Source organism: Drosophila biarmipes, chromosome 2R (assembly GCF_025231255.1).
Source record: "Drosophila biarmipes strain raj3 chromosome 2R, RU_DBia_V1.1, whole genome shotgun sequence".
Taxonomy (NCBI): Eukaryota; Metazoa; Arthropoda; class Insecta; order Diptera; family Drosophilidae; genus Drosophila; species Drosophila biarmipes.
This window is the reverse complement of record NC_066615.1, coordinates 3,540,840-3,556,276: the sequence shown is the minus strand read 5'-3', so window position 1 is coordinate 3,556,276 and position 15,437 is coordinate 3,540,840. Positions and strand designations below refer to the sequence as shown.

The 15,437-nt window shown below is 46.1% G+C and overlaps 1 protein-coding gene across 2 annotated transcripts; it reads right to left on the bottom strand.

The window, feature by feature from the left end:
* Positions 1-2,402: 2,402 nt before the first annotated feature.
* On the bottom strand, positions 2,403-4,319 carry LOC108029443 (gamma-butyrobetaine dioxygenase). 2 transcript variants are annotated; one of them, XM_017101692.2, is made up of 2 exons: positions 3,404-4,319; positions 2,403-2,916 (listed from the first exon to the last, which is right to left on the bottom strand). In XM_017101692.2, exons 1-2 carry the CDS (start codon positions 4,294-4,296, stop codon positions 2,592-2,594), a joined length of 1,218 nt encoding a protein of 405 aa, XP_016957181.1. In that variant the 5' UTR covers positions 4,297-4,319; the 3' UTR covers positions 2,403-2,591. The 2 variants fall into 2 exon arrangements, with proteins under 2 accessions (XP_016957181.1, XP_050743424.1); XM_050887467.1 differs by having other exon boundaries at positions 2,776-2,998.
* Between the last annotated feature and the right edge of the window lie 11,118 nt (positions 4,320-15,437).

The window sequence follows — 15,437 nt, the reverse complement described above, 5'->3', positions numbered from 1 at the left end:
ACTTATGGGCTTTAGCCCGAGCCACACTCGCACTCCCACCCCACGCCCACACCCACAGGCAGCAGCAGCATTTGGACCTGGACATTTTTACGATGTGATTTCACATAACCACAACAGACGTGCAGACAAACAGGAGCAGAACGGAGGGGCAGGTCGAGGGTCGAAGGACGAGGGCGCGGAAAAAGTCGACATAAGTTGCAGACGCGCGTTGGTGATAAACTTTGAAATTGCCAGGACGAGGGGGCAGCCCGGAATTTATTACCCTCCAGCGGCACCGGGGAGCTCACAGCCAGGCACACAGCCAGGCACAAACATCCACCTAGGAGCACAAGCGGATTCTAATAAGCAAAATGCGCTGTCCTGCAGCGGAATCGGAATTATGGGGCATTACCCAAGGAGCAGCCCAAACCCCTGTTTACCCCTTCCCGCCTGTCTGACAATCACTCGCTGTAACCCATAGTTGTGGCTTGATTTCGATGCCACGCCAGGCATAACCGAGGCATTCATTTTCGAGAACCACAGGCTAGAAAATACAGATGTCCTTCGCTGATTTTGCAAGTGTCAGGTCGAAGATGGGGTTCCCACTCGACTTGATTTAACTCAATTCATGGGCAGGCAATGATTGCGTCAATTGCCGCGTGTTTATCATTGTGACAGCCAAACTTGGCATTGTCCCGCCCAAATCTTGGCACACAAGCCGACCGCAATCCCAACTGGAATGAAAAGGCCAAGAAGCAAGCCGCAGCCTCAGCGGAAATTGCGGAAATTGTGTGTAAGCGCATTAGTTGGACAATTGTGCAATGTCTTGCTAGAAAACCCTTTCTCTTGTTGAATGTTGTCTTTTGGCGTAAAAATAAATATAAGGGTCATTCAAATATTCCAGGACTCAGTGCTGAAGCACAACACTTGAGGGGGTAAAAGATTATAGGATACGAAACCCCATAAAAAACATGAATAACATGTTTAGCTTCCGAGAAACTACTTGATGAAATATAAAAATAATAATATGTTAATATAAAGTTGAATAGCACCGATAGTTCCAGAAAATGCATGGTTTTGCAGGAGGAAATACCATTTTTCTTTGATCTTTTGAAGGCACTCGTTTTATAGCTCCTTGGTTACGTAATAGCAAAACTCCCTGGTCTGTCGCAGACCTTGAGTCTTGGTGGCCGAGCTGCCAATTAGGGTTTTCTCTGTCGGTAAGGGCCCCATAGAACCTCACCCAGGGGTACGATTCAGGACAGGTTTTCAATTACACATTATGACTGCGCCACGGCTGCCCGAAACTGCAGTAAAATTTCGCCTGCTCCGGAGCTCACACACATTCCGAAGAAATTGGATTTGCGACTGGTGGCTTTAGCCAGCCTTTCTTTTTGGCCATTTTCCGTTTGCATTTGGCTCGCTTTTTATGAGCCCCGCCCGCCCAGTCGAACGTCCCGGCCCGTTGACTTTTATGAACTTATAAACAAGAGCCGGGGCAACCCTTTCGGCCTGTTGCTGCCACAGCTACTTCCAGTGCTTATTATGTGGATTATTAGAGGGATTTACTCGCTGCCATGTACAAATTCATGTGCTTGTGCCGCAGCTCGGATTCCGGCTGTCGGATGCCGGCTGCCGGCTGCTTCCCGGGCCCCACTTGGTCCTGGTGGCATCAATGACATAAATAAAAAGATTTCCAAAGGATTTGCCTGCGGGACACCGCACCCAAGCACCCGAAGAACACCCCGGCAACCGAGCCAAGACAAACCGAAACTTCTTCCTGTCCCGTAAAAACCCGGGGGCACACCGGAGGTGTGTGAGTGTGATTTACTCGCATGCCAAGAGCTAAGAGCCTTGCCAAGTAGCTGTAGATCTCGGCGTCGCCATAAATTGATAACCGAAATATATGTTTGCACATACAGACACTGTTGACTCAACTGGCCACTGATAAGCCACTTTGCTGCCCGGCGTAAACAATGACGTGTGCTGGACTTTCACTTCCAGTGGCCTGTTGGGTGGCGTTTGTGCTATGAAGCCAAGCTGTGTTTGTATGCCCTGCCATGAAAGGCATTTAAAATAGGCTGGAACTGGAATTATATTTTTTTCTCAATAATTTACTTGTTAAAGTATATTTCAGTTTTGCACATCACCATCTCGGTACTACTTATATTCTTTATTCATTCACCTAAAATATTTGAACAAATGGTTTTCGTAAATATTTTAAATGCACTGCTACCGAAGGAAATGGACACACCTCTGGGTGTGGTAAGCCGTAGGCAGTAATATTCCCATAAAATCTAAAACATTGAGTTTAATTGGATAGCTTATCAGCCAGATGTTTTGGTTTGGCAGATAAGCTCAATCGACTTTACCCGCCTTGAGAGGGCAGCAATCACAACTTTAACCCAATCAAATAGCGTCAATTAACATTGAATTCGTCAAAGGCGTATACCCATTAAAACAACATTTATTCAAAATGTCAATAAAAGGATAAATTCCAATTAAAGTTAATAATTCGAATAGCTCTACGGCTACTTGCGGTGTCAATCAAAGTGTTTGGCATTGATAGATGGCTAATTAATGTGGCCATGAAAAACACATGTGGCTGACGTCTAAGAGGCGTCAGGTGAGCAGGCTCTCCGCAGGACCCGCAGCCGCGAGTACACGATGTCCCAGTCGACGAAGGCGCCCAGGATGTGGCGCACATTGCGGTCCGTGTCGGCGTAGCCGGTTCGCCCGTGGACTAGGCGCAGATTGTCGAACGTGAGCACGTCGCCGGGCGTGGTCTTGAATCTGCTCGAGTGCTCGCGCGCCAGGCCCAGAAAGGTGGCCATCGCCTCGTACCATGGACGCACCTGCTCCACGGGCACGCTGAAGTGGCTGTCGCGCTGCGGAATGCTGTGGTTGATGCGCACACACCGCCCCTGGGCATCCAAGCTGCCACGGATGGAAAATGGGACACATTGAGGTTAGTCTGCTCCAGCAACTATGCCTCCTTTAGAAAAATATTTTTCCGGCTCTTAGGAAATATTCAAAAGATTTAGCAAGATAGTCCAAGCAGATATTGTTTCGACAAAAATAAATAGTTTTTCTTTTGTAGTCTCCTAAGTTCTTGCAAAGCTTATTAACGATTTTTATAAATTTTTGTATCCAACTGGAATTTAAACGAAACTAAGTAGTAAGCTAATAATTGTTTTAAGTGATTTATAAACTGAGCCCACCCTGGGCAGAATATTAAAAGTTAATAGGATTTAGAAAACAAACTTTGAACGATATAGGGAAATGATTAAATAATAACTAGGAGAATAACTTGTGTTTTTTATATTTCTCCCACAACGGAACCAAAGGTTAATTAACATTTTAATAAAAAAAAGAAACGGACGGGTTTGTGCGACAGGTATTATGTATCACCGAATTTACTCACTTGATAACAGGTGCCCTCCAGATGTTGTGGAACTGCAGATCGCCTTCGCTTCCGATGTCCGCCCAATCCACAGGAGTATGACAGAGGACACGAAACTGCTCCGGGTATCGCTCCCGCATCAGCTCTGCCACGTAGAAGGCATCGGTCAGGAGATTGACCCCGCCCGGGGAGGCAGACTGTTCCAGGGTGTGCAACATGGTCACTCCGGGCAGGTACTCGAAGTAGGGCATATCTGTGTGGAGAGGAAGAGGGGCTGCCAGATAGGCGTAGTTGCTGGCTCCTGGCTGAGCCCGGACGCTGAATTCCTCCCCGTAGGTGGTGCGCCTCATAAAGCCCACCCGATAGGATAACCTCCGCAGGACATCCATTTCCAGGGGGGCGTCCTTTACCAGAGCCACTCCGAACGTAGCCAAGTGGTGGAGCCATCGCTGCAGCGCCGAATCACAGCTGATCAGCTCCTTGTAGAAGAAAACTTTACGGATTTCCTCAAAGTCCCGACCACTCCACAACTTCTGCTCCGGTCGGTAAAATTCGCGCAGGTAACGCCGGCGATTTGCGGAGGAGAAATCCCGCTCCCTTAGCCAACTGAACGGATACTGGGAGGCATGGCCATCGGACCACTCTATGTACAGGACCTTTTGCTCCGCATCCGCACTCTGGCGCTGAACCCGGATACTGGTGTCCAGGTTTTCCCAGGTCTGGGGCAACCTACAGCGAGTCTGTGGCAAATAGCACTCCTCGCAGCGACAGTTATCGCGCAGCCAGATGTCCGGGAACTGCATGTCCTGGCGATCATGATCCGGAACCAGGACCAGCCGGTGTTGACCCTGCTCCTGCATAGGAGCCGACTTAAGTGGCAGGCTAAACAAATCTATGCGTTCCGCTTGAGTCATCTTGTGCAAACCAACGACTTCGTCTTCCGATCGCGGAATGATTTCAGAATCGGGAAACGAGCCAGCACTCCACCCTCAGGGGTACGTTTCCAAGAAGATAGAACCGATTGCTGATCGCTAATCGCGTGATGCTTACCTCTTGAGCTACACTTTAAAACTCTCATAGGACTAAATTGCCAAAGCGTTGAATGAAACAAGTTAGTTTCTTACGCTTTTCTAGAATAAAAGAAAAGGTATAATAACAATAACCATAAAAACAAGGATATAAGTTGGATTGATACGACAATCTGTATCAAACTGGGCTGGAAATATATTGTATAATGAAAAAATGTATCAGGAATTAAAGCTCCAATAAATAAATTTTACTACTGCTAAATCAGACTAATTTTAATTTTCATTTAACAGTTTTGACAAAATAATTTTTTGTATGCCAAGACATTTCCTTACTGCATAAAATCTTTAAAATTCAAGCTATTCAACTATTCTTTAAATAAGGCACACACAACAGAGTGTCGTTAGTAGCAGTCACGTCGCTATGGCTTGAAAAGCACCACCAGACTTTCTTTAAGTGTACGCCCATACAACTCTAGCCCTTATCAATCCTTTGTGAGCAGTGAGGATTGCTGTCGCGTCGTTTTGCGCCGTGTGATGGATTCTCCCCTCGCTTTAAGCCCCCGCCACAGGCGCTGTAAAATTAAAAATGCAAAATGAATTTCTGCATAATACTGCAAACGCCAGCGTTTTTGCATAATTGTTTGTCAGCGGCAGCTGTGCGGGGGAGCTCTATCTTCGACAGCCTTTTCATGGCCCCGCTCCACGACGGCCTGGAAGTGCCGTCAATCATTGTTAGGCGCATTGATCACTTCATTCGCGTCCCCACGGCACTCCCCAGTTTTCCCCGGACCAGAGCTGATTGCAATGCGCATATCCTGCTCGGCAGCGGCAGAGAATCATAAACAATAACCATTTCAGGCGGGGAACAACAGTCTCCGGTAGCCAGTGTATATGGCGCGATTTTTAATTATCACTTTCGCATTCTCATTTTGTGTACGAGTATTGTCTGCCGCGAAAGCGACTCGTATCTATCCATCTACTACAGCTCCCATTTCCATTTTCATGGGAGGCCTTTTACGCCTCGAACAATGAAAGCGAACCGAACAATCCATCGAATGCTCAGCTCTCAGCTCAGCACGGGATTCTTCTCAGTGGGTTAGAGTATTTTAGGGGGTATCCGCAATACTTATACTCCACGGGCCATGCTTTTTTCGCACTATCTAAATAATTATAGAGTACGGTAAACAAAAAATAAAGTGTGAAACAATATCTTTTGCCGATAGCCCCTGATAATAACTCAAAGGATTGAAAGGGCGTCACAAATTCGTATTAAGCTGCAGAGCCACACTTAATGCATTGTTTGGGAGAAGTCTCAGTTCCTCCAGCAGATCTTTATTGTTTTCAATTAAAAACACTCACAGCCCATTCAGCTAACGAATCCATTCGCTCGGCAGTTTTCTGGCCCGGCATTCATAGGCTCGAAGGCATCGAAAGCCCGCGACGTGACACAATTGCAGATGCAAGTGAAATGTAATGAGGTGTAATGAAAATGCATTCAAGTGACAGTTTTTCTCCACTCTCGAAGCTCCGTTTGCCAGCCCACCTGCACTTAACAATAATCAAGAACAACAATAGTGACAAATATCGATGAACAGGGCGAGGGGCTGAGTAATGAGTTTCTGGGAACAGGAGTTCTCAAAGCAGTAATCCCAATGGCATCTCACAAACAACCGCTGGGCGGTCTTTCAATTTCATCTAAAACATTTCAAAACAAACATATCCGCGCTATCGGTTGTTTAATTCGCTGCCGATCAAAACAGACCGCAAATTTTGCAAAAACATCGAGTTCAACACTTACAAAAATTGAACGGAACCCGCAGGAACCACAACATATCCAGCGAAACAATGGCCAAACCGAAATTGGTTTATTTATTTCGCCGGCCATCAGATGGCAAATAAATCAGATCACAGTTACGGCTTACAGCAGCCGTTTTAAATGCCCGAAATATGCATAAAGCCCAAGGGCGGAAGCGGACAGGTGAGTGAACCCGGCCGTGAATGGCGACAACAATGCCCGTCTAACAGTGAGGCACAATGGCCAACGCTCTGGGCCTAATTAGGCCTTGGGTTCCTGGATTTTCGGCTATCCGTGACAATGCCTGGACGCATAATTAGGCAGAAAGTCCGACTCTCGAGAACGGCCCAAATGGTCTTGGGTGGATTGTATTTCCGTCCGGCCAGAAATCCTCCAGCTCAAGCCGCGTAAATGGCTAAAAAAATCACCGTCACAATACTCGAAGGCAAAGTGCAGTAAGTAGCTGCGGCCACTGTGGGACACATAAATAAATGTGCCCACGAAATCCGTAAATATGATTAAGTGCCAAATTTGTTTACAGCTCCCCGGTTGCCTTTAAAAAAGGCAGTCGAAAAAGAGCCAGCCCCGTGGGTCGGCGGCCGGAAGGTACATGGGCCGTAAGCCGGAGTCACCACCTTCCACCGGAAGCGGAGCGTGGGCGGAGGATGCAGGTGCCTTCGGCCAACTCGATTACAATTACGTGCGCTAATTGCACTTTAAACGCGTCCGAGCTTGCCAAGCCGGCGCTTCAGCCATCCATCCGTCCGTCGGTTTGCCCGCTGCCCGCACAATTGTGTTTCCCATTTTTATGGCGTTTCCTTTGGCACAACTTACAACTACATAAATTTGCAAACATGATGTCCTTGCCCAGGACTCTTGCCTTGACTGTTCCGGCTCTCGCATTATAATAGCCCGGCTGCCAGGCTACCAAGTCATCGTCACCGCCGCTGCCGTAACTCAAAGTGACGCTAAATTTATTTTAATACACACACAGAACAGTGGTTCATCGCGGGCTGTTACTAAATTCCTGACTAGTATGTTATTGTTTCGTGTTTTGAGGGACAATTGGCATGCAATCTTAAATTCAAAACCTAATCATTGAATCTCTAAACCTAGCCATCCGCACCTATTTCATCGTTAATACTTTCATTAAGTAAACAATGAAAAAGTCCGCTGGTCATAGTACAAAAATTGACAATAGCACATAAAACAGAAAGGTTTTAAGGTTAATTTTAAAGATGAAAATAAGAATTTTAATAACTATCATAGCTTGTAAAAATACATCAATAAATGTGCCTTTTCAAATTGTCTCATTTAAACTGTGCATAAGCCAGCCGAATTCAAAATGCATGATTCAGCGGTCCTTTCATTTGGAGTATCGAAACGTCACAGCACCTACTTAGGTAATTAAATAAAATAATAGGGTGCAACTGTCTTCGAGGAAAGGTGCACAAGTTTTGCCAAGCCAAGCTTAAGGCCCCACAGCCGCCCAAGTTTCGATGCTAAAATAAAAAGGTTATCTGAAATGTATTGATTTCGTCAACACCTATCAATTGTACTAACAAAAAGTAAAGTACAAAAAATTGCAATAGAAATGATAATAGTTTTATAAACACGTTTAACTATGCTGCCTAAATTGAATAAAACTGTAGCTAACTAAAAATATTTAAAAACAAAATGAGCATAATAAGTAAATAAAATGATGAGAAATACTCAAGACACCTTTTGAATCAACAGAAGTTACAAGGTTCCAATCGAGGTACATTATGAAATACAAATTTAAATTCATTTCTTAGTCATAGGGTGCAATTAGCATCTCCATCACAGCCACTGTGCCTTCGAAATAAATACAAAGCTGCCATCTTAGTCGGCAGCAAGTGGCCCTTATAATGGGCCAAGGCGTAAGTCCATGTCTGGCTGGCTGCTCACCTGGCTGGCTTTCAGCCCACATCCCCATCCACATCCACCGCCCACTCCCTCGCCTGCTGCATGGCAGGTGGTTCTTTTGCTCATTTACACCTTTTATTACGTATGCGTGCGTCGGTGCAAAAGCAAACTTTGCAGTTTAGTTTGCCATTAACGTGGCCATAAGCGCTGGCCGCCCCGATATGTTTGCCATTCCACCTGCTTGCTATTCATATGCAAACAGCGCCAGCGAGGTGTGTTCTTAGAGTTCTAAGCAGAGGGAGTGTCCTGCGTCTACGAAGTCCTCTTCCATCCTGGATAAATCAAAGTCTCCAGCTCGCTCATGCCTCAATGCATTGTAATTGTTGGGTAGTATGTGGGAGTGTGTTGTCAAAACTGAAGTTCAGAACGTTGTCTTTTCCTTGAGAGCAATCCATGTTCTACACTGAGGAAAAATAATTATTATTATTTTTTTGTACGCCGCTTAAAGATTACTGGCATTATGCCTCAAAATTAAAATATCATGGAATTAATTTGGTAAATATCAGTAGAAGATGTTTCATTTCTGGAATATTATCTTGTTCTGCGTTTAAAAATACATGTGGAAAAGTCCCCCAATATTTATCAGTGCTTTTACAAAGAACGCACGTGTGTGTGCGCGTGGGCTGGCTTGCGGGTAAAAGTTTTTAATGTGAAAAGTGCAAAGGAGAGTGCAACCCTCATGCGAGAAGCATGTCAGTCCCGGCCGCCCCTCAGCGCCACGCTCCTGAACCCCCTTTTTGGGCCATGGCCCGCCACTGTCACTGCATTTTAATTTACTGCATACCTTCAGGCGCCACTCGCCTGCGCTCGCATGCCAAGTGGCAAAGTCCAATGTACGCTCCGCCAGAAGGAGCTGACTTGTTGCCTTCCTTGGCACACGATGCACACCCCCGCACAGATGCTCCCCTCCCATAGATGCACGCCCGTGCCCTCGCAGATGTTCACCCCCCTCGTGACAAAGTGGCGCTGCGTTTTGCATTTTACTGCAAATTAAAGGATTTCTTTTGCCTTTCGAGTTGACAACTTAAGATACTTAGGCATAAAAAGCCTGTCATACATACATGTCTGCCCTCACGCGAGTGTGTGGGCGTGCTCGTGTGCTTGTGTGCGTAAAGAGAATTAAGTGCACTGCGCTTTGTTGAGAATCACTCGAAACAAAGCCACAGGATGCTGCGGGCCCCTCCCCTTCAGCCCCACTTCGCTGACATGCGGGGTCGTCCTGTCAATCCTCCAACCCATTTTCCGATTTCCTGCACCTTTCTCGCCTGCGTCCATTTTATTATTTTGCCTTGATTATTATTTTCCATTTGGGCAAAATTAAAATACCCCAACAACAATGACAACACAACTTTTTGGGTAAAAATAAGAGGAGATGGAAAAATTGCAGGCTCCATTCAACCGCAAAAAAGAAAAGCGGGGGGGCGGTTCGGAGGATACATGAATAATGTGAAACTGAAAACTTTTCATCAAAAATCAGCCAAGGGCTAAAACTGGACGTGAAGCAGGCACAACAGGGCCTCCCTCTCGCTCCCCATGTCTCCGTCTCTGTCTCCCTCTCCTCCTTAGGGTCTCCTGGCAGATGGGGAAAAAGAACTCTGACAGGACGCCATGAAAAGCTCGCTTTGGTGTGACAAATCAAAGACTAACACTGGCGCTTTGGTTAGAGCACAAAACGCACGCTCGGATGACTGGCAGCAGGGCAGAGGGAGAGGGACGGGGAGACGGCCAGAAAGAGAGGGCAGATCGGGCAGGACGGGGCGGTCACATCTGAAAGCCGCTGACAGCTGCAGTTGGTTAACGGCGAGCTGGGCCAGATGGTAGCTCACTAGAACAGTTCAAGTAAATGGAGCGGATCCGTAAGCATATTAGCGCACAATGTGTCTCCTTGAATAGGCTGTTAAATTAAATTAAACATAAGCATTAACTGAGATTGCTTATATCGCTGAATTTTTTAGACTGCCGCAACTTGTTGTTCGGTAGCAGCTTCATCATTAAAAAATCAATCATTCTTTACCACTTTAGTAAAAAGTCGGGACCTAATAAAAGGGTGTACTACGTTCGTCGGATGAAGCATTCTTAATCAGGATCACCAGACTATGTCTGTTCGTCCGAATGAACGGACTAGAACGGACTAGGCATGCAGATTCTAGAGATTCCTGGACAGCCCAAGTTTATTTTAATGAGTAACGGGTATCTGACAGTGGATGCCATCGCCCTTAGCGTTTTCCCTGACTGTTTAGCAGAACTTGTATTTTAAGTTATTCCGAATTTAAGCTCACTGTTCTCAAACGAGTATAACCGACTCCATGTGGGGCTTCATTCTTGTTTTAATTCAATGATTTTCGCACATCTGCACCTCTGCAGATAGTATTTCGCTTGGCAAATAAAAACACCCACTCGATGGGTCGATTTCCACAGCCCACCCCACCACCACCGACTGAACCGAAAGAGTTATTTCAATTTGCAGTGCTTAAAGATACCCGCTTCTTTTGATACCGCATTTGCGAATAGAATACAACAAAACATGGGGAATTGCAGCACGCCGCCTGTTATTTTTTGCTCTCTAATCAGAGCGCGCGCCTGCAAACAATGGCCCGAGTATCTGCATCCTCGCACTCACCATTCCACTCCATTCCAGCTCAGCTCTGCCCAACCAGAAACCGAACCCATTCGCAACCCCGCAGCCCGGCAGCCCGGCAGCCCGGCAGCACGGCATCCTGGTGTCGTGGCGGTATCCTGATGCCAGGACTGTTGTAATGAAAAAGGGGCAGCAGCAGCTCGCTGTTGCTTTGGCATTGTTCCTGCTCCGGCATGGCTTTACTTTTATGCACATGCAATTCTTTATATTTTTGCCATATATTTTGCCGAGCACAAATTTATTTGCGGCTGCAATTCCAATTCCCCGCTGCCAGGACGCAGGACGATGGTACTCCGGTTATTGTTGCGGCTGCAACTTTGGTTAATGCTCCGGTCACGGTGGGGTGTGGGGTGTGGGAGGAAGGGCGGCTTAAAGTGAAATACAGGATTTCAATTTGTCATTCGGCTTAAAGAGCCTGACAGGAAGCAAAAGCCTCTTAGCCAGAGGTGGTGGCTTCAGATGGTGGCAACGCCCTCCCCAGCCCACTGCTGACTGTGTTAATTGTTTCTGTAAAGTTTTTAATAACTCCGGGCAGCAGGCAGCAGGCAGCGGCTTCCATCAGTCTCATTATTTATTTGTAATTTAATAAACAACAAGCTGATGGCTGCAACCCCACTCCACCCGCTCCACCCACTCACTTTATTCCTTAGCACTTAACCCCTTGGCACCCGAGCCCCTATCAATTGCCGTGGGCCAAAATGGCAGGCCGCCATCGTCATCGACGTTAACGGGTTTCCTGACTATTATTTGGCAGCAATTTATTTTATGTGAAAACTTTGTCAAGCTGCCTCCGAAGATTTTTATGGAGTCCCGAGATCGCAGATCGCTGCCACTTTGCCCGCGGCGTCAGCTTGAATTTGATTGCCATCGTGCATATTTTAATGAGGCATTAAAGCCTCGATATACCCCGAAACATATACTCGTAATTTATGAGCAACTAAATATTTGCAGGGTGTGGGTGGCTGGCTGTGTTTGACTTTGCCGGCCCGATGTTTGGCTGCGTTTGCCGTTTTTAACACTCGATTACTTTAAATGCCATCGCCCGTCCTCGCCGCCCCTGCATTTGACTTTTCCTGTCAATATTTGTTTTTGGCTTAACTAGCGCACACACACGCTCTGCACCCCACAGAACACCCCGCATCAGCATATTCCCGGGGGGCTTTCAGTTCTGTGTTTGCCCAGCTCCTTCTACTTCTGGCCCAACTTATGTAATGAGTATTTGGTTACACAAATCTTTGAGCTGACCCTTCCCGATTTCGCCAGTGCGCTCTTATTGAATGAACGCTTAAATTACTAAGCAAATGACTCATTTATCAACTGCAGCGAACGTACTCGGGATTAGCAGGACCTGTCAGCAGTCCGCCGGGGCAGATTTCATTAAAAATGATTTAAAGAACGAGCTGCTGGACTGCCACTGGGAAACGCATAAATTAAAACGCTCGGCATCCGGCAATGATTGCCGATGTGATGCACTGCCGCCAAACGGTCAACGACTGACATTTGAATGGCGGAGGCGGGCTGGCCAGCCCTTTGTGCCCCAGTCCGCATCTGAAAGCCAACAAATATTCGTGCCGTGTTAAACGGCTTCAATAACATTCAAGGTGTTTCAAACTAACCTTAATTTATACGGCACTGGCCCAAGACAAACTAGGTGGATCCAGCGCGACTGTAGCCCGTGAATATTCCAGTCAAATTTATGGTTGTTTGCATTACGCGTCTAATGTCCCTTAATTTACATTAGCTTGTGCAGCGGAAAAAATTGAATTTGCAGCGCATTGTCCTGAAAATTACACAAAATAGGGAAGAAAAAACCGAAAACGTGCGCAAGGAGCAGACGCAATATGCAAATAATCTGCAAATTTATAGGCCTGCCATGGAATCCTTGCGCGGAATACAGCTGCGCCCCGGCACTAAGTCCCTGAGTGGCATGCGGATAAGCCAGGTTATTATCTTTTATGAACTGAACTTCCGTTTGATTGGTGTAATGCCGTGGCGGGGGCCGAATGATTGATGCATATGCAGAGATGTCACATGGAAGAACACGAGCCCGAAAACTTGACATTCCTCGCACGGGGAAGGCACAAAAATGCTTACAAAGTCGCAGAGAGGGGAAGTCCAACTCCGCTGGGGAAGGTTCGCAGGCATGTTGCCTGGGAAAACCCATTAAAACACTTGAGCCTGGCAGACGCGACGCAATGCTCTCCAAACAAGGAAAACCAGAATGCATTTCCGTTAATAGTGAGGGCGGCTTTGAAGACTGGCAGCCCCACTTAGACTCAGCACTTGGGGTTACCCTTAAACCTCCAGGACTCCCAGCCCGGCCCCGTCCCCTCGAAGGACATAAAATGTTATTGATATTGCAATTTTTAGCATTTTGTAATTGAGGCAAAGTTGGTGCCTATCGCAGGCACATCAATTGTCTGCCAGATAACAGCCGGAGCGGATAACTGTCTGAATGCCACTTGAGCATGTGTTTAAACATGCCAAGCACTTGGCTCCCTCAAACTGTGCAACAAGCAGCGCCAGCAGCAGCAGCAGCAAACGTAGCAGCAACATAAGGAGCCCGCAGCAACACCAGCAGCACAGCAGCAATATCTCCTCCACACGGGGTGACACTCGCCGGCATCAAAGTTCATGGGTGTCCTGGCGGCAGGGGAGTCTTCCTGTCGATGCGCTGATAAGTCCTTGTCCCCCAATCCCGAACCCCTTCCCGGGCAGCCACCCGATCCCTAGAACGCATCTTGTCTCGTCTCGAGAACGAAGGCGAGTGCCAATGTTGCCAATGTTGTTGGGTAAACTCATAATTGGAATTAATTATGCATTCGCACTTTGCGGCCAACTTTTCGAGTGGCTGGAGTGGTTAGCTGGAGTCAGTTAGCTAAGCTGGGGTGAGTGTGTGGGCTGCTCCTTTAATTGTCCAAGTGAACGAGCCGGATGAAGTCACCGAAACGGGGACAGGGACAGATCCAAGGAACTTGCGGCTGGCGGCAAGGGTTAAGTGCAAATTGCAGTTATCGTAAGTATTGCTCATACACAGTTCAGACCTACCATTGTCCTGGCTTAGGAGGGTGTTTCAAGCTGCAAATTCTGACAAGAGTTTTGTTTGGAGGTTGAAATTAATTTTAAAATATAAATATTGCTTTTGGTAAGAACACTACGTCTAACATAATACCATATCACCTCTCAGTTTGATAGACTGTATTTTACTTTGTTGGCATTTGTCATACATCATCAAAGTTGAAAATTAATTATAAAATATAATTGATACGTACGAATCGTTTTTATATGCTCACTGCATGAAACAGAGTACCTTATTAATTTACAGTTTTATGTACTTTACTCTCCGCTATTTTGTTGAAATGAGAGGTATCTATCTTTCATTATTCTTGCATTCTGTTCAGCCTACGATAAAAATGTATTTAATATATATTTAGTTGTGGTTTTTCTGTAAGAACTGCACTTACTAGACTTTGTTAGTCTGTTTTTTCCTTCCGCCCAAGCCCACTTACCCGTTTATCCCATAATATATGTTCCAAATTAAGTTCGCAATGACACTCCAACAATAGACCTCACCTGGACCTGGTTTGCATTTGAAAGGCAGGCGACTCGAGGTACATCCCCATTTAGCAATTCTCGGCTGGCAGCCATTCTAATTTAAGTTAGCCCATTTATCTTACGGCTTTCCGCTTTGTGAGCACTTTTTCTGTTTGCCACCCCAGCCTCCGTCGGCATCGCCCGCCTTAAGCAGTCCAATTTGTTGCTCCTTTATGGCTACTTATATTCCATGTCCTGCCCACACCTGAGTCCAATAATTACTGTGTGCCCGCTTCGGCATTGTCCCGGCGTTTGCAGTGCGGATTTGGTCCTTTCCTGCGCCCATTTGTGGCAAAATGAATGCATAAAGGCTCGGTCAAGATGTTGCGAATTAATTAAAATTTGACAGCTAATAAAACGCAATCACAACCATGAGGGAGCGATTCCACAATGGCCATTTAAGTTGCGAATTGCGGACAATTGCACGCTTCATTTCGCCTGCTCGCCTGTTTTGACAAGCCATCGCAATCGAGTCACAAAAGACAGCCACAGAGACCCGCAGAAAAATGACAAAAGGCTGTCGCAAATCACCAGTCCTGCATCGTAAGTCGCGGGGAGCTGCACTTCAAGAAACTGGAGGCTATTTTATTGTAATGAAAATGTCCATTTAATTTGAAGGATAAGTACTTACAGAACGATGCTTGAGGAAAAGTACACAACGAATTTTAAAAGAGAAGTTTGATTTTTGAAAAGAGTCAGAGAGAAGCTTTTTAGTTTTGTATGTGCCCGTTCACAGGGCAGTCCACGTAGTGACTAAGCGCACCAGGAGGGTGTGCGAAGGCAACTACTTGCAATTCAATATGCCTTCGCTTAGTTGTTTGTATTAAAAATGTATAATATGTTTATTTAGTAGAACGTTTTTTGTTGGCCAAGCAATATACAAGTTTTAATTTTTGTGTTCATTGAAATTTATTAAGAGCTAAAATCTATTTGCAAGTTATTTGCACTTAAAAGTTCTTTACCCGAACACTTGACTTAAATTTCTAATCGTTGATCGCCAAAAAGTTTTCTTTCGAGTGCCCGGAGTCGAACAATGGCGGGCAGCAAACGGCC

Excerpts from the sequence above, each read along its gene's own strand:
- LOC108029443 (XM_017101692.2), bottom strand. The coding sequence starts at position 4,296 with ATGACTCAAGCGGAACGCATAGATTTGTTTAGCCTGCCACTTAAGTCG. Across the intron at positions 2,917-3,403 it reads TGGAGGGCACCTGTTATCAA|CTTGGATGCCCAGGGGCGGT; the intron begins GTGAGTAAATTC and ends CATCCGTGGCAG.